The sequence below is a fragment of the Gasterosteus aculeatus genome, chromosome 13 (assembly GCF_964276395.1).
Source record: "Gasterosteus aculeatus chromosome 13, fGasAcu3.hap1.1, whole genome shotgun sequence".
Classification (NCBI taxonomy): Eukaryota; Metazoa; Chordata; class Actinopteri; order Perciformes; family Gasterosteidae; genus Gasterosteus; species Gasterosteus aculeatus.
The window spans coordinates 13,597,952-13,622,838 of record NC_135701.1 but is presented as its reverse complement, the minus strand read 5'-3'; the positions used below and the strand labels follow the sequence as shown (position 1 = coordinate 13,622,838).

At 41.9% G+C, this 24,887-nt stretch overlaps 3 protein-coding genes across 5 annotated transcripts; 1 reads left to right on the top strand and 2 right to left on the bottom strand.

Annotated features, from left to right (window-relative positions):
• Positions 1-1,044: 1,044 nt before the first annotated feature.
• Positions 1,045-8,141, bottom strand: gda (guanine deaminase). Its single transcript, XM_040195576.2, has 14 exons — positions 7,554-8,141; positions 6,798-6,886; positions 6,502-6,673; positions 6,133-6,220; positions 5,032-5,137; positions 4,005-4,032; positions 3,776-3,883; positions 3,577-3,684; positions 3,382-3,479; positions 3,191-3,258; positions 2,919-3,065; positions 2,640-2,761; positions 2,531-2,558; positions 1,045-2,440 (listed from the first exon to the last, which is right to left on the bottom strand). Exons 1-14 carry the CDS (start codon positions 7,683-7,685, stop codon positions 2,376-2,378), a joined length of 1,359 nt encoding a protein of 452 aa, XP_040051510.2. The 5' UTR covers positions 7,686-8,141; the 3' UTR covers positions 1,045-2,375.
• A 1,695-nt stretch (positions 8,142-9,836) lies between these two features.
• On the bottom strand, positions 9,837-12,247 carry c13h9orf85 (chromosome 13 C9orf85 homolog). The gene is made up of 4 exons (XM_040195577.2): positions 11,869-12,247; positions 11,451-11,557; positions 10,931-11,044; positions 9,837-10,357 (listed from the first exon to the last, which is right to left on the bottom strand). The coding sequence occupies exons 1-4, from the start codon at positions 11,968-11,970 to the stop codon at positions 10,102-10,104; spliced, it is 579 nt and encodes a 192-aa protein (XP_040051511.2). The 5' UTR covers positions 11,971-12,247; the 3' UTR covers positions 9,837-10,101.
• Positions 12,248-12,367: 120 nt separating this feature from the next.
• Positions 12,368-24,280, top strand: abhd17b (abhydrolase domain containing 17B, depalmitoylase). 3 transcript variants are annotated; one of them, XM_040195437.2, is made up of 5 exons: positions 12,368-12,495; positions 12,659-12,985; positions 14,312-14,788; positions 21,732-21,911; positions 22,250-24,280. In XM_040195437.2, exons 3-5 carry the CDS (start codon positions 14,322-14,324, stop codon positions 22,467-22,469), a joined length of 867 nt encoding a protein of 288 aa, XP_040051371.1. In that variant the 5' UTR covers positions 12,368-12,495; positions 12,659-12,985; positions 14,312-14,321; the 3' UTR covers positions 22,470-24,280. The 3 variants fall into 3 exon arrangements, with proteins under 3 accessions (XP_040051371.1, XP_040051370.1, XP_077942918.1); XM_078086792.1 differs by lacking the exon at positions 12,368-12,495 and adding an exon at positions 13,804-13,970 and having other exon boundaries at positions 12,500-12,985; XM_040195436.2 differs by having other exon boundaries at positions 12,467-12,985.
• The last annotated feature ends 607 nt before the right edge of the window (positions 24,281-24,887 follow it).

The following is a 24,887-nucleotide window of genomic DNA, read 5'->3' as shown; positions in this document are numbered from 1 at the left end:
TGAGTCCAACGATGAGTTGGCATGAAAGGTTTAACCACCTGCACGTGACCCACGTTTATTATTCTGAGAGAGACACACCTCAGTGGCTCTAAAGGGATTGTACTGAGCTCCACTGTAAATAACAGTAAATAACAAATAACCACTTACCTCTGTGGGGATAGTCAGGTTGATATTGTTTGTTTTGATTAAAACATAAAACCAAAACTAACGGAACTGGTCACCAGGGGCAAAATACTTAAATATAGTCAATATTGAGACTCATGTGTCCACGTTCAAACGTAATAAAAATAAATCTTGTTCTACATTACATTACATTACATGTAATTTAGCGGACGCTTTTATCCAAAGCGACGTACAATAAGTGCATTCAACCATAGGGTACAAACTCAGGAGAACAATAAACAAGAAAGTGCAATTTCCTCAAATAAGCCAATTTACAATTTGCTATAGATAAGTGGCGTTATAAGTACAATTTAAGTGCTACAATTTGTTAGTCTTTAGTCGAGGTAGAGTCTGAAGAGGTGTGTCTTTAGTTTGCGGTGGAAGATGTGAAGGCTCTCTGGGGTCCTGGTGTCTTCAGAGAGCTCGTTCCACCATTTTGGAGCAAGGACAGCGAAGAGTCGAGATCTAGTCGAGTGTTTTGCTCTCAGTGAGGGAGGGACGAGTAGTTTTGCAGATGCAGAGCGGAGAGTGCGGGTTGGGATGTAGGGTTTGTTCTACCTACAGACACCTGTAAATGAGGACACTGAGTACATGGGATTGAACGGGGCCCTCCCACAGTGGCTATAACTGGTAGCATGACCTCTCAACAGGGCACACATTGGTGTATTTGCAGAGACCTCGGCGTCAGCGGGGCGTGACGTGAGCTATCTTCATGAGTCTCTTCTGCTATCCGGCCCTCTCAGCTGTCTGGCCCAGATGGCAAAGATAATCTATTAATGAAGCTATGGACTGGTTTGTAATTGGGTTCCAAGGGCCAGCGTGAAACTTGTTTATCTAAATGTTCTTGATTAATAGCAGCACATACATGTCCAAACAGACTTGGTGGTATTATTTATTTCAATCATCATTGTGACATATCCAAGAGTTCCTCTAACATATACATTTTGGTGTAGTGTTATGACTCCATGTCTAGAATACATTTTGAAGACAAAACACATATTAAGCAAGCTGTTAGTTTCCCTTCATTTCCCAACATTTAGGTAATGCATAACTAAACAATCAGTATTAAAACATTAAATGTATTTATTCCAATCAAATTTCATGAGGATAAAACTGATGCTGATAAAATTGCACCAGAATAAGTGTAAAATCACATTGGAATGGGTCAGATCTACATGAGTTTATGAACTGAATGAGTTCCGCAACTAAAAGAATGCTACAAAATACTCTTGTCCCTTTGTCGCTCTAAACACCCGAGTGGAGTGTGCCGTGTAAACTCTGAAGGAGCCATGATTCTTGCATATTTTGGCAACAGCATTGAAATTAGATCATGAAGCCACTGAGGAAAACCAGGTCAAGCACTGCAGCTCCACGATGCTGCTCCACAGCACCGTGTTATTAAGACACTCACAGGGCTCACCCCAAAATCAAAAACATAAATATTTCCTCTTACCTTTAGTTGTGTTTCTCAATCTAGATTGTGTAGGTGTGAGTGGGCTAGTTTTGGAGATATCAGCCGTACTAAATTACCGCCTAACTGCATTACTCTCATTACAATGCAACAAGTCGGCCCGTGGTGCTCAAAGCACCGCAATAATAGATTTGTAAAACAGCAGTGTGTGAAATCATGACTCAGTTGTTCCCGACAATTCTTTTCAGTTAGAGACTTTGCTTTGAGCTGCATGTTGGGGGGGGGGGGGGGGGCAGGAACGAGGCACAATGTGATGTGGAAAATTTGTGTTGAAGTTAGCACACGATAATCACAGTACTTATTATATATTCTATTAGTAAATTTGAGTAAAGAATTCATGTAAATATATGAAATCTAAAACAATCTGAGCGTGCACATTGAGCGTAACTTAAATAAGCAACGGCTATTGCGTGGATATGTTTTAGTGCGCATGAATGACAAACAGCAAGTGCAATGTTAAAAAGTCCCTTTTTTCGTTTGAAAGCCCTTAAACGATCCTTAAAGAGTCAAATACATACCGATGACTCTCACAGAAACATGTTATTAATATAATGTTTCCTCTTTCATTCCCTGTATCTGAGATAAAAATGGTGTGTTAATTCATGCCCTATGTATTTGTCATACAATAGAGCTGTGCCCACTCATCATAAACTGAACATCTTGTTTTATCTTTCGGATTGACGCGTATCTTGTTAGTTACCGCCCTCTTCAAGCTGACTTTTGCAGCGAGTGAGCAAAGCGTTTAATCTGTGAATGGTACCACCTTCCTCCCGGCCACATACACCTCCGCTATGTTCCGATCGTCACCTGAAAGCAAAGAGACGACATCGGGTAAATGGTGCGCGGCACATCGGAGTCTTTTAGGGTCGGACAAATTGAACAGAAATTGACACTCACCCAAATTCAAGAACTTTTCCAAAATAATCTGAAATGGAAGTGATAAGAATTTAACAACATTTCAGCTTTATTCATTTGTTTGTAAATATATTGAGCCTCCATTACCAACCTTTGGTTCCTCAGAATTCCCAAACAGGTCCATGGGTCCACCAGGAGCGGCGACATTCACCCTCAGGGCGTCAAAGTCTTTGCCCACCTCAAAGTTGCCCGTCTGGCCATCCAGGGACAAGGCTACGGACAGAATGAATCATAAAAGATACTCTTGTGTTCCCAGCCGCCCCATAAAATTTCAATCGGTTATTCCCATAAATACATGTGTGTGTTAAATCAGGCATTTCTTCTGCAAAGTGACTAAGACATGATGCCACCGCTGCCTCTTTGTTTTTACCTTGGCTGCCTCCCAGCGTGGCCAGTCTGAACACCTCCTCAAAGGTCAGCGTGTTGTAATTCGGGTTCTGGATTGTCAAGACTTTGGACGTGTCCCGAGCTCTCCTCACAGCGTCCAGCATAGAGGCCGAGTAGCCCCCCGCCACGTCTGAAAGTACAAACACAGACAATGGATGCTACTTTCAGGCATGAAGTTAAAACACTCACTACATCAGAACAAACCAAACACATTGGCCTTCTAATGGCGCTAAGGGTTAGGGTTCACACACACACCTGTTCCCAGCCCCAACTTCACTTGGTGTTTCAGGACATTGCGAACATCCAAAAGTCCACTGCACAACCTGAGAAAATATGTCGACAGAATGTAGACAGAGAGATAGAGAAAGAGACAAAGATAGTCATGTTTTATCTGCTGCATATCTATTGTACAATCTGTGTCACGAGAGTTCAGGTCTGAGACTTACGAGATGTTGGAATTGGGACAGTGAGACAAAGAGGCTCCTGTCTCTTTGAAAATAACCAACTCCTCGTCACTGAGGTGGCAGCCGTGAGCCATCACTGTCTGTGAAGCACCATTGTCATCATCAGCATTTTCATTTTTAGACAAGCCGGCGTGGAACACCTGGGTGTGCGCCAGCGTCACACCCTGTGTGACTCACCTTGTCAGTGAGCAGGTTGTTTTTGAGATAGACGTCCGTGTAGGACGCGTATTTAGGAAACAGCTGCTTGACAAGCTTCACTTCCTCAAGGTTTTCACTAATATGACTCTGGAAGTGAACATGCGTATGTCAGACATTTAACCACTGTGTCATGTTTGCTTTAAATTGTAGCATTCAGATAAAGCTTTGATCAGCTCACCTGAATGGGCAGGTTGTGTTTCTTGGCGATTGCTCCCAGCTCCCGCAGCAGGGTTTCCGTGCAGGATAGAGCGAAGCGGGGAGTCACCACTGGTCTCACCAGAGGGTACTACCCAAAAAGCACAGGAGGAGAGGAGGGCGGGAAAATAATTTTTTTCAAAATGCAGTTCAAACTTAATCTTTGGCTTAGATCCTAATGTTTATTTGTTTATTATGTCATAGATTGTTACCTTTTTGTCCAAGAGCTCTTTAATGAACCTTGCGGGAAGAAAACAATGATGGTAACTGATTTGTAGCAGCAACATTTGCCAAAAACTTTGAATCTGAACAAATATAAACAAAAAATAACCAAATCTGTGATAGTAAGTATTAAATAATAAGTTTTCATCTGTGCAAACCACCTGTGCACTGACTGTCCTCTTTCTGTATTCATACTCTCGGCCCGAACTATTTAATATTTATGTATATAATATATAATTTCATCTCAGTTGCTGTAATTTATTTTATTACTGCTATTTCTGTTTTTATTAATCTTGCTTTTTACTTTAACCTTTGCTTGTCACGGTGTGGGTTTGTTTATTTTGTAGTTTCCTTTGAATGTTGAATGTTATGCCGGCTTGTCATTCCCTGAATGCCTTGTGCGTTCCTGGTCCCCGCCTACGTTTTTGCCCCTTTGGCATTTTTTGATTTTGATTAAACGATTAGTCTTGTTTGTTTTCAACTCAGCATTTCAGTCGTGCCTCTGCCTAAATGCCCTTTACCGTGACATTGCTGCTGTAACCCTGTAAATGTTCCCTCTTCGGGACCAATACAAATATCTTCAAGGTAACAATCATGAGAACATTTAAAAGAAAATGTCAAAGAGACTTTGTCCTCCTTCAGAAAGACATTTCTTTCCTAATCTGTTATAAGGATCATGATATATCTCAGTTATGTGCAGCTTTTTGTTAATGTGTTCTATCACACACTCTATCAGGTGTACTATGGTAGCTTGAAATGCTTGAACTGACAATTGTCTCTTATCCGACAATGTGTGACTAAAGTTGTTACTCCAGTGCTTGTTTCTGATTGAAAAGGCCTGCCAGATTTCCAGCACTTACAACGTTTATTGAACAATTATCAAGTCAACATTATATTTTGAATGAGCATTTAAACTAAAGTCGCATCCTGTTTGGCACAATTTAAAGTTTGTTTTACTATATATACTCTACTAGGACGTACCCATCTAAAACGTGTTAATGAACTGTTAATACCCACCGGCAGGTTTCATCTTGAGATTCCTGGGTGGTCTCTTTGTAATGCTCCACAAAATCGTTAATGTCCATACACACCTTGCCCACCAAGGCACGCTGTCCAAAGTCATCTGCAGGAAAAACATGGATGAAAGAACATGAAAAATCATTATCTGTTAATCAAGTATGTATGCTTTTTACAAAAGGTGGCTGCAGTTTGTCAGAAAAGCTTCTGTAAACTCTAAGTTCAGTTCAGTCACACCATTTGTTTGGGCATCATTTAACAACTATTTTGATATTGCAGATGCACTTCACATATAGACAATTGTGTTAGTGTGTTAACTTTCAACACAATTGTAATATTTATATATTATTTTTTTATTTGGTTATTCCAAAGAACAACATATTTCCCACAAAATGAAACAGCAGCTTAGAACAGGACGAAGGTGAGGGATCAAAGCTTGTGTGTTTGTGTGTGCGTGTGTGTGTGTGCGTGTGTCTGTGTGTTGCACCGTTGCGTAACATCACACCATGATAAGGACACGGTGTAAAGGTGCAAAAAGATTGTCTCTTATTGCTGTTCTTTCTGTCTGACTCCAATAAAGAATACAAAACATAATGACTGGACTTTAGCTGATGCGTTGTTCACCACTGTCTGATGAAGCCTGCGGATCCATTATCACCTTCTGAGCTGCTGCTCTGACTATTTCAGTGACTATTTTGGAAGGAAAATATAGTACATTTTATTCATCTACTCTAATGTCTATCAATCCTTAGATATTCTTCTGTAATCATCTCCATATTATAATGACAGAATTTCACTTCATGAGGCAAAGGAATATGTGACTGCCTGACAACCTCAGTCCTGCAGTCTGATGAGCGCCCAGTTAGGATGAGAGATGGAAAAAAAACTATGAAAAATATACACTATAAAATATGATCGAGATTGCCTCCAGTATTTGTCATTTGGGCAGCGCCATGGCGACCGCCCAACCACCCAGAGTTCACCGGCTGTCACGTGATTACTAAACTATGGTGAAATATGTTTTCTTTGTGCTATTCACAGCATTCCCGCCTTGACCCTTTACATGCAACTGTGTGTTTTTTTGCGTGTTGGACATCTTACTTGCAAGTTTGCCCAACAGCAGAGAGGCATCTGTATGTATGCTTGTAAAGTAACATGCAGTGGTTGTTCCGTTTCTCAGGGTCTTTTTCTGTAAAGCACCAGAATCAAATTACAGGATTAAGAACATTTAAACACTCTTTTCTATACCCACCTTTTTACAACCCTTAGGCTGTGAGACAACAGAGGAAACTTTATTTTTCACTCGCCAGCAGCGAATTGCAACGCTTTTGACGAACCAAGATCACACCATATGACATATTACAAGTGTACAAAGCTCGGTTTTGGCTCCCTGTGACTGATGCACAGAAATCTGGCTATTCAAAATATTTTATTTAATAGCCACTTCTTCCACAGTGCCCGGAAACTCACCACTACTTGAGAGTAGACCCTTTGGGCAAAGTTCAAGTCCGTGAACTGGGACTCCACAGGAAAGGTGTAGGTATTGAGCCACTGCAGCAACGGCATGTCCAGAGCTGTGCCCGCATAGCTGTACTGGCATGCATGGATGTGTGTGTCCACGAGTCCGGGTATGAAGAACTCACTGGAGTGCAACAAACCAGTGAAGATGGCAAAACATGTATGTTGTTTTTTTATGGTATATCCCCCCAAAAATTTTTTTATATCATGAACAATTATTCAGTCATTTACGTGTATGTTCTACTTACTCTTTTGCCAGTTTAGTTACTTCACTGGGATTGAATCCAAAGTTCTGAGACAGCGTCTGCAGCTCCGCGCCTCTCCCCATGAAAGCGATCTGATTGCGGAACGGAAATCAGTAAAAAGTAGATGTTGGTCAAAAATAGTTTGCATGTGAAAGATGCATGCAGGAAAGGCTGAGGGACAGCAGGACAAGTGTATGGCCTCATATTTTCCTTTTTAGATGATTATTTCCACTACAGGCACGCTGTCAGACAGCATGCTGTGCGTTATGGATGGTGATGCATTCCACTTGTTACCATTAGTAATCCTCACTAACCAGCGTATGATTTTCACAACGTCCACAGATCGTATTTCCGTTTTGACATTTGAAGTGTATTTCAGACTGTTAGTGAGTTTTTGGTCTCTGAGAACTTTCGTGGCCCAACTTGTTAGAGCAAAGTGAAAGTGATGTCTTTGTTTTATGTTTATTTCAACCATGTAAAGTGTCTTTGAATAATAAAAAAGGCATTTAGGTTATTATGTAACAGACTGAAACCGAAACTAAGAAAGACGCCGCACTGTGCCAAATGGTGCCTCCTATTTATTCCCAATTTCATGTTTCGAAGTAGAATATATCGTTTCTCATACATATATAAGAAACTTGAAAATGATATAAACATAGAGAGAGAGCGAGAGAGAGAGAGAGAGAGAGAGAGAGAGAGAGAGAGAGAGAGAGAGAGAGAGAGAGAGAGAGAGAGAGAGAAGAGAAGAGATGCACTAACTTTTCCGTCTATATCCACTCCGAGCAGCTGATCTTCTAGGACCTCCAGCGCAGTTTTCTGGGTCGAGTGCATGAACGTCCCTCGGTACACGTTTGCGATGGTCGCGGCGGGTCGGTCGGAGTGCGCCATCATCCCAACCGCTGCGTCGGCGTCGAGCAGAGAGAAACCAGCAGATCACCACGACGCACCGATGAGCAGCCGCACCACTCAGCTTGACGTGCGAGGGAAGTGTGTGTGTGTGTGTGTGTGTGTGTGTGTGTGTGTGTGTGTGTGTGTGTCTGCGCCCTTTGGCGTGGGGTGGGCTTGTTGGATCGTCAAGCTGTCACAGTAAAAAAAAAAAAAAACACACAGTAACCACGTAGTTGTTTCCTGTATCGTTTTGTGTCGCAGCCGATATCACACAGCGCGGACCGTGGATCCGGTGGCGCACTGGACACGTTTGAACTTGAAGCCTGGTTGATCTTCGATCCGAAATGTCCAACTCACGCCTCGCCTGTTCGGCCTCTCTTCTACATCAAAGAGAAGGTTGACTAGATGGGTCCGTGGTCCGGTCCGGTCCGGGTAGCCCCTAATAGTCCCCTTTACCGTAAGAACCATTAAACGAAAATAGGAAAATACCAGAGTTTCCTCGTTTATTCGTTGTATGGGGTTTACGGTAAAAGGGACTATCAAGGGGTACACGGACCCAACTGGGGTCAGTGGTCTGTTTATTGTGTTTATTTATCAGTGAAATTATGCAATGGAACTTATCTGCAGGGATTTGCAGATACACTCCAGGTTAATAGAGAATCCCTCATCACTGCAAAGTCATTGCTTTTCATACACATTGGGACCATAACACATTATGCACCATGTCTGATATAGTAATGGTAAAACAAAGCTTAGAGGCTCAACATACAGTCAAAGCGTGAGTTTATAGATTGGCATTAAGTTATTATATTTACAAGTTTCAACTGGAAATCAAACTGCAATTTTAGCTTTGAAGTATAAAAAGACAGAGGAAAGAGGACATTCTGTACAATCTGTCTCCCGAAAATCATCAGCAGATTTATGTCAAAACATGAACATGGGTACAGAACATGGGTACACTAACAAGGATTTGCACTTCCTCCGAAACTGAACTTTGCTTGTGGAATGAGTCAGTAGGTTTATGTGAGCTCAGTATCTACGCTGGTTAGCTGCACACGTAATGGTAGCTATGACTACGAGCCTCACGTACCTTCACACAGTAAAGAAATCAAACTGCATTTTGAGGTTGTACACTGCAGAGAGAGAAGTATAAAAAGTCTCCCAAGCAGATGTTTGTCAAAACATGAACCAGGGTACATGAATGAGGAATTGTACTTCCCACAAAACTGAACTTCTGAAATGAGTTAATGATGCAAACTCTGCAATATTCTTTTGAATTCCTTTAAGTCATCGTTTACACTTGTTTCTCTGTGTACATTACCAGTGTTTGGCATAGGTTCTCAAAAATAATAAATATCATACAGTGACAATGTTTTGCAAATATTAGAGATACATTTTTGAAAGTAATAAAAAAGTGGAAACATCTTACGGTAACAATGGGGGACAACGTATGTCATAGACATGTAAGTACAGGCCGATTGGTGATTAAAAGGTCATTTTTACATATACCATCACAACTACAAGTAAAACGTATTTTTTTAACAGCCGATACATCCATTAGTAGCTTTCAGGTTCAGATACTGTTGGTTGTATGAAATAACACCAACAACAACATAAGGTTTGAAATACTGCCCGATAGGTTAGAATTTATAAACCTCCTTAAGATGAATGAAAACACATTACCTTTAGTGAAACATGTAACTACGTGTTATTCTGTGACAGGAAGCGGAACTAAGGAACATTTTAACTTGAGCATGATCATTTTCTTCCCGTCTATGATGCACCTCGTCATAGCAGCTAACAGAAACATCTCTCCGCTGTACAGTAGTGAACTAACATGCAAGTTAAAAGGTAAGATATATCAAATTGAAATTCACAAATCTAAATTGGTCAAGCCTAAACGTTTTTTGGGAATGTCAAAGTTTTAGTTGCGAAGTGAATTGCTCCGGAGAGGAGGGCCAAATAAAAATGCAACTCAGTGGAAATACTAAATCGGATTGTGCATAACAGGGTGAATATTTTAGAATCAGTTCCTGATGTTGAGGGGAAACCTCTACTTCTGCTTTTATAGGTGCTGATACATCACAGCCACTATTATTCTAGGTATTGTGAGAAGAATCTGTAGCTTAGAGACATGAATTTAAAATGAATATCCACACTGTACAGGTTTTTATTACAGGAAAGCGAAGAATATATATCCAGGCGGCGTTTGAGAATTGTTTTTCGAATGTACAGTATACAATAGTCATTCTGTTCCCAATGTTACATTCACTCGTACTTCATGTGCTGCATCAAGCCGCATTTGCAGTACTTCGTTGGAATATGGAAAAGTCACAAACATCATACTGTACTGTAGAACATTAGTTTTGCATTAATGTAAAACAAAAAAAACATGGTAACAAGAACCCTCTCACCCTCTTTAGTCTTTAAAACTGACTGTGGATACATCTGGAAGCACATCAGACCCGTTCTGTTGCTTCTTTGGTTCTGAGTCACTTTCCAAATCAGCTCCTTTATCCCCATCATCTCCTCTTAGGTCACTTAAGTCATCATCATCATCATCATCATCATTATAATCATCATCACTGTCCAAATCATCCAAGTCCTTCTTCCCTCTTCCCCTTCTTTTCTTTTTTTGCTCATTGTCTTCCTCTTTGTCTTCGTGTGAGTTTAATCTACACAGTGAGAGAAAAACAAAATGAAAGTCTCCATGGTAATATTTCTATATTTGTGGTATGACATTTAAAAAAAAAGTTATTTTTCTTTCAGTACACATAGAGATTGCAATAATTGAACCAAAATAAAAGATGAAACAGTACATAAGAATGAATTGATGCAAAAATGCTGAATGACAATGCGGGAGAAGGGCATGTCAAGGAGTTGTGAACCCTTTTCAAAAGGTCAACTGTGATGTATCATTTTGTCCACAAGATGGCAGACTCGCATCACAATTTACTGGGTGAGTTTGAATCGGACTTTGTCGACTTCTTAAAATGTACAGATAAAGACCACAAGTAACCACATTTCTTAAAGTATTTATATAAAATGTGTGACAACATGTGATATGAATAGCTGATGGAAATGTGGGCAGGGGAAACGTAACAGAAATTTTGTTTTTTAGAATAGTAAGCAGAGAAGTTGTTAATTCAGACAAGGTCGGAAAACACAAAAATACTCAAATTATCACCAATCCTCTGAAAGCATGCATATGCTCAAACAAACCAAAAGATACATATAGCACCACTCACGGTATAACGATTTCCTCTTTCTTCCCACACTTGCAGCAAATCTCTAGCTGAAGGGAGCAGGGCTTACAAATGATGTAATATGCATCCTTCACTGTCTTTTGAGAACACTTGACACTGAAACAAAAAGAATACATGCATGCACAAATGTAAGCATTTTTCACATTTGAACCCACTACAGCGGTCTAAGACATGAATGACGAATACAAACAAATAACCCTTAACTGCACATATACAAAAGTGTCACATGCATGCAAAAGATTATGCGAGTCTGACTTTGGTTGTCAATCATGAAAATGTAATAATCAAGTGTTTGGTTGATGAATGTACCAATCATCTCTTGGGTATTATCCATTTTGTGTTTCTTTCTTTGTCTATTTCTGAGCAAAAGCTTAAGCAAGTTGCTTAACCTTTTGCTCAGAAACCGTAATTGCGTAAAGCAACAATTACGGTCTAATGTACTGGAACATTATCAGTGAGGAGATATTTCTGATTTATAAAACGATTGTTAAACTATACTCACCATTTTTTAGCCTGTGTCAGAGTCTTATACTTTTTGTACTTCACTTTCCACTCAAGAACCCCCTTACAATGTTGACAGAGCCCATCGTGGATCTTTGAATTTGCCTTCTAGATTTGTGACCACATAAAAGCAGAAACACGTTAGGAAAGTTAGAATGATGCTACAACATGGCTTAACGTTAACTAACTAACCAAATATCAGCTTTTAAAGGATGCATTGCGAGGAAAAGAAAATAACCATTACTTGATACATTGTTTCTTTTATGTCGGGACAGACGAAAGTTAATTACGGCCTTTACACAAGAGTACACTTGTAAACTCTTTCACAAGACACGATGTAACGTCCGTTCGTGGGTTTATGTGAGCTCAGTATCTACGCCGGCTAGCTGCACACGTAATGGACTACGAGCTTCACGTACCTTCACTTGTACAGTCGCTCCGTACTTGTCGTTTCTGAAGGCAGAGATGTTTTGATGTTTCTGGCCTCGCGACCGCGTTACGTTACCTTTCTGAGAACTCATTATATTTTCAAATTTTAGTTACACATGTTAGCTGGGTAAAAAAAAGAACATGAGCATGCTGGCCTGGTACGTACTGACCCGGAAGAACTATGAGCGCGTCATATGGCGTCATTGATATCGAAACGCGGAGCCTCCACTCCCCCCCCCCCCCCCAAAAAAATAATATAATAATAATCCAAGAGATTTACGTTGGAATAAAAAAACTAGGGAAAAAAACAAACAAACAAAGTTTCAGATTTACGAATACGTAACGAAATAGTTACCAGATCGAAAATGAGAACATCCTCCACCGGTCGCTGATTGGACTGAGCATGGCAATGCTGATCCCTGGTTGGTTCTAGTCAACGTCAATCAAAACATTAGGTCACCGCTATGCGGCGTATTTAGCAACCGCCCATAAATATCCTCGTTGTACCATTCGTGAACTCGTTTCAACAGTCTCTTTGCTATTGGTCAATGAGACTGTCAGTCACGACTCCCTACTTCCTTACGTGCCAGGATAACAAGTAGAGTGGTTTTCTCAAGGTAAGAGTGATGTTTTGGAGGCAAGCGAGACCGCCGAGGACCGATTGGCTTTTGGCAGGAATTTAACCTATTAAATGTCATCACTTCATTTAATTGACCCCATGTTGCCGTTGAACATGTTATACACGGGCGTTTTATATGAATAGACCTCGTTATCATTCAGGACCATATGTTAAGAAGACCGAGAGGAGGAAAAACAAAAAGAAAGGACCGTTCCGGAGGCCGTCTGGACCCGGACCCGGAGGACTAAGCGTCTGGCTGTTGGTGACGTTACCTCGCAGCTGTGGTGCCAAGAGGGATCTACGCTCCCAACGTGACAAACCCAAGGAACAGGGGATTAATCTGGCCGAGCCGAACCGTGACACTCTCTAGGCGTCGAAAAGGAGATGGTTTAGTTCGCCTGGTGCGAAAAAAAACAACGGCGACGTTGAACGACACTGAAAGAAAACTGAAAGAACAACTAAACCAGCGTCCACCGACCGCCTTCCAGGTAAATGCTGTGCGAGTCATTCCGATCTGTGCCGACCGAGAACGCGCGCATATTTGCGTGACATCGTAATCTCTTCAGACACGTTTCTGCCTCCACCACCATTTTACAGAAAACCTGCGAGGGTCTCCGTCCTGTCACCGCGGTGCGAGGTGTTTGGGCTTATTAGGGTGACTTAAAATAAAGAAGAAAAATGCCGTCGCCATGTACATTTCACCTCTGCGTCTCGCAGGAGCGTCATCCATAGATCACGAGTACACCGGCACAAATAATAGAAGTACACAAAGGTCATTAAGCGGTATCGCAGTGAGCTGTCTGTGTTTTGGATTAGAGGGTCCAGCGGTTCTTTCAAAACTATACAATTAATACCGTTTCAAAATAGATGAATCAGGAAAATAACGCGTTATTCCAAGGCCATGAAAATCCCGTAAAAGTAAGTATTATAGATCAATGTAAAATAGCAAAATAAAAGCAGTTTGAAATGTTTGAATTGGCTACATGGGGAATTGGGTTTGTGATTAGTGGGGAGAATGTGCTGCACATTTCATACTCATTTACAAGAACAAGTCCATATTAAGGGGGAAACTGCATTAAACCTAATTATATTCTCCAGCAGATTTGCACATTTGACTCGTTTTCAGTAGTTTTGCAAAGATTTGACAGCAGGGTGTCATTTCTTACTTTGAGCACCTTCCTTGGAAATCTACAACACCTCATCACAACCCGACTGTGCTGTTTTCCCCCCTGTTTTTAGAAGCACACGAGTAGTTCTACAGAGGTCCAATTACTTACTTGTCAAATCTTTGAGGACCTTTTGTCAGGTTTACCAGCTTCAATGTCACCAAAACGAGCTGTGCTGCTGTGTGTTGTGCCGCCTGGCCACTACGGTTCCAGAGCAGCTGGGTTATCCAAAAGCTAGCCCGCGGTGGGGGGGTCCAGGTGCACGGTGAAATAAGAGAACCAAGGTAGATGGAGACATGGAATCGGGGTAAGATAATATATTTTTTTACTACTGCTGGAGAGAATTTATATCAGCCTGTCTTTAGCCCCCAGTGCTGGAAGTGCCCTACTTTTTCTTTTCTTTTTTTTAAAAACTCAATGAAACAAGTGTTTGTGTTCTTGGCGTGAACTTTATTCATGGACTCTGTTGCCCTTGTGAGGTTTACCTTGTGATCAGTCTTCAGGCGCTGCAGAGGCCAATTGGTGGCTGACCTTAAACTGATGTTTGGTGTGATTGTATCTGAATCTCTTTCTCACTTGTCAAAATGAAATTGTCTACTAAGGAAATGTATACTTCAAGTTTAACCATTCTCATTCTCCCCTCTGCAGCGCTTTCAGGATGAACCACTTATCCCTCAGCGAGCTGTGTTGCCTGTTCTGCTGCCCGCCGTGCCCCAGCAAGATCGCCTCCAAGCTGGCCTTCCTGCCCCCGGAGCCCACCTACAGCCTCATGTCCGACGACAGTGGCAGCCGGTGGACGCTGCACCTCTCTGAGCGCGCCGACTGGCAGTACTCGTCCCGCGAGAAGGACGCCATCGAGTGCTTCATGACCCGCACGACGAAAGGGAACCGCATTGCCTGCATGTTCGTCCGCTGCTCGCCCAGCGCTCGATACACTCTGTTGTTCTCTCATGGGAACGCGGTGGACCTGGGCCAGATGAGCAGCTTCTACATCGGCCTGGGCTCACGGATCAACTGCAACGTCTTCTCCTACGACTACTCGGGTTACGGGGCGAGTTCGGGGAAACCCTCTGAGAAGAACCTGTACGCCGACGTTGACGCTGCCTGGCAGGCACTCCGGTCCCGGTAAGGAGAGATTGTGGGAAGTGGGCACACCCGTATGCAGATGTTGGGAAAGGCAGTAATTAAGTCGCGTGCAGGCCCTAAAGAATTTCTTGGAAAGCCGCAAACTACAAATTAAATGGCAATGTAGACAAAACGCACAGACGGGAGTGAAGCGCTACCAACAAATGGAGAAATATCGGAAATGCATTGCAAGAATTTAACCTGCCTGCAGAAACGGGTGTAGCAACTCCAAACCTGAGGGAGAAGGGAAGTAACCCAAACCACATGCAAATAGTGTTCAGTGCATGACAACAATAAGAAAGTCTTATTTGTCACCACTCTGGTCGTCATTATTTGACTGCTTTCGAAGGATAATGTGAAAAACCACAATGCCAACCTTTCCTGCCTTCTTTTTTTTTTTTTTTTTTGTGCTGTGAATGTCTACAGCTAGTGGCGCGTGTAGTAAGTAAATAAGGAACTATTGAACTAATGAGAGCTCTTAAGAAACCCAGCAATGTCAATAGGAGAAATCCCAAACATAAATAAAGCGCTGTAACGGGAAGAGTTAAAGGCACGAGTACTTGGCAGAAGGAGCTCGGGGGACGGATGATTAGCTTGGACCTGATAACATCTTGGGTGCAGATGACTGGAACGGTTTAGAAGGAATGACGTGATGTTTTTTCCGGGCGGTGTTGAGGACGGTTTTCTATGATTATGCGGACCGGCCGTATGTAGGTGTGAGTGGGTGCTCTGATGCATCGTTTTGCTCTACAGGCTATGAAGAGACTGATATTTATTGGGAAATCTTTTTACTTCAAGAAACACAAAATGTCATTTTTACATATTGCGCTTCTTGTAGATTTTTCATGAGCTTGTTGAAACTGCACATCTTTTATTTTCTTCCGCCAGTGTTTAACCGTGTGTGTTTTTTTATAACAACGTACGAACAACGCTTTGTTCTCAGGTGTTTGGTTCCATGTTAAGAACCTCCTGTGGTCTCACAAACAATACACTTGTATATTAAAAACAAGTGGTTGAGTAGCAATAATTCGGTGGGGGTGTTTGTCAAATGTTATGATCTTAAACTTTTCTTTTTTTACTGTTAATAGGAGAAAAGTTATGTGAAATAATCCATTCATTATTTAGCACATTGTTTTGTTTACATGGACGGGGTGGAAATATTCTGTACATTTCCTGCTAACGGCGGAGATGAGGAGTTCTGTAAATGAGCTATGAAGAGAGAAGCAGACCTCTAGTGTGGAGTGACTTTCCTGTGTGGCAATGCAGACGTTTAGAAGTGCTGATGCACAACACTGACCATTGGCATAAATGTTACAAAATTTTTTATTTTTGTATCCCTCCGCAATCCTATTACATTGACTTAATGTCCCATTTTAGAGAATATACAGTGCATCCGGAAAGTATTCACAGCGCTTCACTTTTTCCACATTTTGTTATGTTACAGCCTTATTCCAAAATGGATTAAATTCATTATTTTCCTCAACATTCTACACACAACAAACCATAATGACAAAGTGAAAACTGTTTTTTGCAAATCTGTTAAAAATAAAGAACGAAAACATAACATATACATGAATATTCACAGCCTTTGCCATGACACTCAAAATTTAACTCTGGTGCATCCTGCTTCCACTGATCATCCTTGAGATGTTTCTACAACTTGATTGGAGTCCATCTGTGCTAAATTCAGTTGATGGGACATGATTGAGAAAGGCACACACTAGTCTATATAAGGTATCACAGTTGACGGTGCATAAACAAAGCCATGAAGTCCAAGGAATTATCTGTAGACGCCTGAGACAGAATTGTATCGAGGCACAGATCTGGCGAAGGGTACAGAAGGATTCATCTTCCAACAGGACAACGACCCAAAGCACACAGCCAAGATAACAAAGGAGTGGCTTCGGGACAACTCTGACTGTCCTTGTGTGGCCCAGCCAGAGCCCTGACTTTAACCCGATTGAACATCTCTGGAGAGATCTGAAAATGGCTGCACCGACGCTTCCCATCCAACCTGATGGAACTTGAGAGGTTCTGCAAAGAAGAATGGGAGAAACTGCCCAGAAATAAGTGTGCCACGCTTGTGGAATCGTACCCAAGAAGACTTGAGCCTGTAATTGCTGCCAAAGGTGCTTCAACAAAGTATTGAGCAAAGGCTGTGAATACTTATGTACATGTTATGTTTTCGTTCTTTATTTTTAACAGATTTGCAAAAAACAGTTTTCACTTTGTCATTATGGGTTGTTGTGTGTAGAATGTTGAGGAAAATAATGATTTTAATCTGAAGAACAACCTGCTTTTCTGGACACCAGCCAGTGTGCGCGTGCGAAACCGTTCTGTCACTTGTTGTAAATGAAGCACACTTCACTGCCATGAGCGGCTCCTAAACTGTTTAACCAAAGCTTTAATTACAATGTTGAATGTGACGGAAAGGAGGCATAATGAAGGGTGTTTAGGATTTCCGCTTATCCAGAAAGCCTGTCTCTCTCGTTCTATTCTCAGCGCTACTTACAGGAGAAAAAAAGTACTTGTTTTTTTCTGCTTTTGATTTTTGTTACACAAAGGAAACTACTACCCAGAATTGTGACATTGGCTATGATTTAATCTGAGCAAAGCGAAACTGATAAAATAATACATACAAGTAAATTAAATTTAAGCGCTGTGATCTTAAATCAATCCACTTGCACAACCTAGTTTGCATGGGCCACATACACTTGGTACCATTTGCCGATTATAACTGCTTGGAATAGTTGTACACAATGTCAATTTAGTATTTTTAAATATAATTTTTTTTTTTTTAAGTCCGCCCATGATACTGTAATACACTCAAAGCCAAGTAGCAATTCTGAATAACCGCTTGTCATGACATTTTAAGGGACGTCACATTAAGAACATAAAAGAAACCTGTCTGCCTGAATTACGTCATATGGCCATTTGCTTGAAAAGTGGCATATTCATACAAAAAAGATTAAGGCTAGATGTTAAAAAAAAAAATATATATATATATATATATATATATATATATATAATTTTCTTTTTAAAGAAATCTACGCATTTGTTGTTGTTTAAAAATGAATGGCCTATAATATATATATAATGCAATATAGCTACTTTAATGGTGTACTTGTCATGAAGGGGTACAAGAGGGATTCTCTGAAGGGGAAAAAAAATGTGTATGGTTTACAATTTTATAGTTTTAGCCCATGTACAGTTTGATAAGAACCTTCAACACTTGGTGTCACGGACCCCCAGTATGACTCATGGTGTGCACGCCCTGCTGTCCGTGGTTGGAGGGCTGTGCCAGAATCAGGTCTGTCTGAAGGAAGGCGCACAACTACATCGACTGTGTTCATCACATCAAAAGGGATTCTCTGCATGGCCTCACTTCAGCCTGCTTCCTACATCTCTCCTGTTCGGTCTCACAGACAGCCTGAAGAAGAGCTCGGCTCCCATGTCTCTGTGCGGTCTTGCTTGTTGTGGCCGTCTGCTTTCCTTCACCTTTTTTGTCATCTTGAGGTTTGGCTTTCTGTGTAATCTTGTTTGCGCCGTATGATTTGGCAGACGGCAAGTAACTCTACTCTGTAGTTCACACACCTGTCGGGCGTTCTTTGCTTTACTCTACGACCCTATGACGGAGTGCAGCCACCTGTCACGTTGTCAACAAGCGAACACCCGACTGCTCAGCCAAGGGTGTCAGCCCTCCTTCTCCTCCTCCTCCTTCCACTGAGCTTTTTTTTTTTTTTTTTTTTTTTTTTTTTCTCAGCCCCGGTGGTTGAGGCACTCCCTTCACCTTTTAGCAGGGAGTGGATCGGATGATTCAGCAGTGTTTGCACACTAGCAAAGCATCATTGTAATTATCGTACAAATGATGACACCTGCCAAGAGAATACGAGCCAGATGTGGTATTTGCTGCAGTACAAGAAATCGATCTGGAGCAAAAAAGTAGTGAAGTGATTAATGACTGAATAGCATCCGCTCCCTCTCGCGGTTTCTGTGCATGCGTTCCACTACAGAATGTGGCTGTATCATTTTTCTTTTCACTCTTGAGAGCCGGCAGTCTCTTCTGCTAGTCTGGTATTGAGTGGTAGCCTAGCAACCCTGGTCCAATGAGCTTTAAGACTGAGGGCTTCCCACAGTGACCCCCACACATAAAAACTCCCTTTCTAGTCGATACTCGTGCTGATCCAAACTGCATCCATCTTCTTAGACCTTCAGTCGTGGGAGAGATCGTCCTAAATACGGACATGGCAAGATGACCCGTCATGACTGTACAGCATTGTTTTCATGCCTTATCAGTGGTGCTGAGGTTCATGGGAGCAAAGGTAGAAGTGTGTGTGTGTGTGTGTGTGTGTGTGTGGCGCTCACTTGACTAGACTCTGCCGAGCTACAGGAACAGAGCTTAATACTGATCAAATGTATTCTTCATCACATCTTGATATGATGCTTATTTAAAATAATAACACTGCGTAACAGCAGTGCTTTATCACCAGGGTTGTAACCATATCGCAGTATTCAATTTTTATTTTTTAGATTCGTATTTTACACAACACTGATGTAAAAAAATAATAAACAGGACATGTATTATATACTTGCAAATAGGACCAGTCTCATACATATCGTGCATGACGGTCAAGGGGCTCGATCAGCTCCCAACAGAGCAGATTTGTTTACACCGAGACAATAAAACGTCAGTTCCCTGAATCCTATCCGGATACTGCCTCACAAATCCAACATCTGTTGCCCCAGTAGACCATGTGTCTCTCTGTGAAATCAGTCAGTCAGAGAACATCATTCAGATGTTTTCCATGATGCAGTGGACATTTGCAAGCTAAAGTTTACTATAAACTAGTACTAGTATATTTGCATGCAGATGGACAAATCTGTTGTAGATGTAAATGGCTCCATGTGCAGTATCGACTGCCATGGAATGAGAATACTTTTGGTCCTCGGCGAGCAGGAGGGGGGGGCAGCAGAGGGAATCCAGGAGGATGTGCTGCATAATGGATTGGATTTCTGTCAGACTAAAGTGGTGACGGTTTGGGGGAGGGGCGTAACCATGGAGCACGGCTAGCGATGGTCTGGGGAGGTTTATTCAAGCTGAAATGCAATTGAATAAATTGCACGCTTGTGTTTGGTGTCCCGGGGGGGGGTTGCATCTTGTGTGAAACTGGGTCGTCCTTTCTACCGAACGTGTGAGCCACAGCAGTCCATCGAAAAGTGCAGAGATCCGGAGGGACCTTGTTTGTAAGCGGGAGGCTCACAGGTTCAAGCCCCGCAGTATTCTTTGTCCACTAACAAAACACTGCTGCTTGCAAAATACTGGTTCAATGTAAATATGAGCCGCAGCTGCAGTGTAGCATGTCCCTTCACCCGATGACTAAGTGGTCAAAATGGTTTCAGTCCGCCATCTTTACAACGCCCTGTTGGCGTTGTGTAAACTTTATGTTGGAGGGGCATCTATGTGGTGACTGTTACTGTGGCAGGGTTGTCCAGCCTGATGTGGCAAAGGACGTTGATCAGGCAAATGGAGATAAGCACCAGTACCGTGTGATAAAGGTGTAATACTGATATGCTGTTGAGCGGTAAACAAATGAAGTCTGACAGCAACTTTTAATGAACAGGCAACATTTTCCTTTTAAGATGCAATGATGTCACTGACAGGAAAGCTTGTTTTTGATGCTACTGAAAGTATTATCTGGTATTACCTTCCTTACATACTGCAGCTGAGCTAAACCTTGCTTTGCTACATAACTCACTTTACTAAATCCTACTATGTGGATTATAAATTGGAGTGACGTTACGTTTTTTTTTTTTTTGTTGTCAAATGAGTATCGCGGCAGTGAACGTGCTGGATTACAGACGCACGATCGCATTTACCGGTTTTTGGCATATTTATGAAGAAGCTGTTGGTCTCCATTTTATTTTGAAAAAGTTAAGATTTGCTTTCAGTCGATGAATTATGTTCATCTTCAACGAAACTTGAGTTATTTGTGCCGTTTACCCCACAACCGTCTCACCTGTGCCGTGCCGCTGCTTTCATCCCTTCTCTTGTCCGTGAAGGTCGGCTGACACCGCGGTGTTGCTCATGTGCTCTGGCTAATGGCCGCGTATGTCTGTGTTCTGTCGGATCCCGTTCCTGCACTTAGTCCGCTGCCCCGTCGTAGCCGTACAGCGGCATTGCTGCCAACTGTTGGAAAGGATGTGTGAGACGTGTGTTCAGGTTCATTCTAATGATGCAATCGCAGACCCTGGTGCTGGCGTGCGTTGTAGGACCGCCGTAGCAGAGGCGGTCCCGTCAAAACCTGTGATGTTGGGGTTCCTGATTTTAATCACGGTGTGGAGTGACTAGTCAGGCTGTTTGTGCTCGTGTACTGTACTATACGAATCAGTACAGACACTGATGCAGTGTTCCAGGACGAGGCTTCAGGTGGTCAGCTGACTGGTTGCTTGCCAGAGGAAGTCACATTCTCCATAATCAGCTGAGAAATGGCTTCTTTTTTTTTTTTTCCTCAACCTCAATTCAGTATGAGTTTTTTTGCTGCCTTTCTGCCTCCTTTTTTTTTTGTTATTCCCCCTCCTTCTCTGAATCACAAGACTTGCGCGTCTTTAAAAAGCCACGGTCCACTGGCTGCCATCTTTTGTGAGCACATTTTAAGAGGCGGTACAATCACTGAGTCACTGCTGGGTGACGTTCCAACCGATGATGAGTAAGTCTCAGTTCGCACACAGGGGTGTGTGTATGTTTTGCAGGGAGCAGCATGTTGTGAAAAATGTACGATCTAAAAGAATTAAATGGCATAGCGAGTATTTTCTATGACTACCTTTATGACTCATGCAAGGAAAAACAAACCAGCACACAAGATTAACCGGCACGTCCAGCTACCAGTGGAGTAAATAACCTGTCCTCAGGGTGTAGTACAGATGTTCTGCGTCCTCCTTGCAGGTATGGCATCCGTCCGGAGAACGTGATCGTGTACGGCCAGAGCATCGGCACCGTGCCCTCTGTGGACCTGGCGTCTCGCTACGAGAGTGCCGCGGTCATCCTCCACTCCCCGCTCACCTCCGGCATGAGAGTGGCCTTCCCTGACACCAAGAAGACTTACTGCTTCGACGCCTTCCCCAAGTGAGACGCACGGCTCCTGAGAGCCCGGCTATGTGGAGCGCAGATATTGAATTGACAAACGCATAAACGTATTTAAAACGCATGCAAGACTGAACTTGCATCCAGAAACGCTGACTTTGCATTTAGATTAATACAGGGTGTGTTTTTCTCAATGACCCATATAACTTTAAATACTTAAACCAGATATTATTTTCTATTTTCCACCTATTTTACCATTTGTATTTATGACTAGAATAACTCCACTCAGGTGTCACTTTTTGGTCTGTGTCATGCCCGTTTTTTTTTTTTTTTGTTTGTTTTTTATTCTAATTGCCTCTTTTTCTTGTCCCACACCGAAGCATCGACAAGATCTCGAAGGTAACGTCTCCAGTGCTGGTGATCCACGGTACGGAGGACGAGGTCATCGACTTCTCGCACGGCCTGGCGCTGTACGAGCGCTGCCAGCGGCCCGTGGAGCCGCTGTGGGTGGAGGGCGCCGGGCACAATGACGTGGAGCTCTATGGACAATACTTGGAGAGACTCAAACAGTTTGTGGCACATGAGCTGGTCAACTTGTAGAGCAGCTGGGAAAGGGGGGGGAAGAAGGAACAGTTGAGGGGTTGATAATGGAGAAGTGGTCAAACTTGTTTTTCTTTTTTTTTGTAAAGTGATGCAGGTAAAAGTGGTGTTTTTGTCTGTGTAGTACTGAAGTTTTGGTGGCACTCTCTTCTGATTATCCGGTGCCTTCTCCCCAGGCGGAGCTACACTTACAGCTCCACCTGCTGCAGCTGTGAACCTACAAGTACCCACCTTTTGTGTTCCCTTCAGATATTATTTTTATTTTTTGCAGATTGAGAGTGCGTGAATGAAAGAAGTATACTTGTGCACGGACAGCTGTGTGTGTATGCGGTATAGGAGTGTGTATGTGTGTGTCACATTGTCACTGCCTTTTGACAAGGACGTGGTCCACTGTTTTTTTTTTTTTTTTTTTTTTTTTCTCTTTAAAGTGTGTGTTGTTGTTTTTTTAATATTAACTTTTGAGTAACCGCCTTCTACAAACTTTACCTTTGCATCCAAAGGGGACCAGACTCTCCAATCCATCGCAACTCCATCTGACTTTGCGGCCCGGTTCAGTCCTGCACTCTGCAGTCACTATGAATTTTGTCTTTTTGGATAAGTTTGTCATATTCTTTTTATATTTTACATGGTATTTTGCACATATCAGCTGTCGGTGACGAACCGTAATAGACAAACTGGCATTACCAAGCTGGGCCAGTGTTGCCAAATACTTAGTAGACTATATAGCAGAGAGTCAGCCATACAGTACTTACTCCTGCAGTAAACTCAAATGTTGTTGCTAAAAGACGAGTCTCACTATACTGGTCGTTGGGCTGTATGTTGTCAAAACTCTAAAATGTAATAGTTCCTTTATCAAGACGGGTCAGATATTATCTATCATAGTCTGTGCTCTCATCTAGACTTAAACCAGTAATGCCAATCAGGACTGAATGGTGAACGTTCTAAACATAGCTGGTGTTGATTATGTTACAGTGCTTTAAAAATGAGAATTTGTTGCACGTTAATGGGATCTTTTTAAATCACTCAACCTTAAAAATGGACAATGGCTTCTAGCAGCTTAAGTGGCCCGCCAATTAATCCCTCAGTCATGGATCGACTGTTTTTTGTTTTTGTCTTAACTTGATCTTGTGGTCTGCATGGTGTTTCTGTATCCATGGCTGTCGATCTTTTAACGCAGAGTGAAGCAGCTGCTGACTCCATAAAGGCAGATGTCAAAGTGCTACTGCATGCCATGAAGTTTTTGTTTTTATTTTTTACAACAAACTCTGAATTGCATAATACATTTCTAAGTCATTTTCTCATGGGTATTTTTGATACCTGTGTCAAGCATGTGTTCACACAGGGGTCAAATACTGGTAAACCATGAACCACTATTTGAATGGGTGCTACTGTAAACCTTCATGTCTGATCACTTCGATGCAGGTCAGAGTGATTCGGAGCAGATTGGTGACTGTTTGTCAGGTGATTTGTTTTTCTTATGTAATATTATTTTAATGTTGTTTTAAAAACACACGTCCTATAGACAAGGTAATGCTTTTTCATTTTCACTGTTTAATATTTACACTGGACATGTCTTTTTTCTTCTTTCCCAAGCCTTTTTCATCTCTGCTATCCTAATTCTTACTTCTCTTAATGTTGCTATGGACCGCCTTCAGACAAAGCTAGGTCATCATTTTGGCTCACGGCCTCTGTACCGGATTGGATTAATTTTGTATATCATTTTCTATACAGAAGGAACTTGTATGTAATTCTATTAATAAAAAAGTAATTCTAACATGGATAGTGCAAATAAAATGGTATTTGAGAAACAATCAGATCTTTGAATGAATTGTTTATTTGTGGGGGAGTGTAAGTTTGAGCTTAGGTCTTCATTGTAACGATGGATCTCATACAAGGACAACACATTATTTCTACCTCTTGCATGTGATGAAGATATGGCGTTACAGAATGATTGTCGTCAAACATTTCTACTGAGCCGTCACATGGATTACTATGGGTTTGGAGTATTCCGCTGGTTTTCAGTCTTGTGCGTTTCAACACAGCCAGTGAAAAATTCCTTACTTCAAAATATGGGACTCTGAAGGGGTGGAAACATTATCGAGCACAAAATGTAATTAAATAAACCAAGTCCTGGATAAAATATTAGTTTTGTTTGTCAGAGGCACTAAATTGTGGGTGTACACTGTTATTACTGTTGGTCGTAATACTAAGCCATCTTTATTTAGGTACAAGAGTCGAGTTGGGCTTGATGGGATTCTGCGGCACAAAATTTAGTACTTTTCCCTGGGTCTAATTTGTGGCGACAATATTTTCATAGACTGCTAATTGGAAAAGGGTAGAACTTAATGCTGCTTTTCGTCGAGTGTCAACTTTGCTGCTCAGACCGGGACAGTAACAGTAAATAGATGAGACCATTGG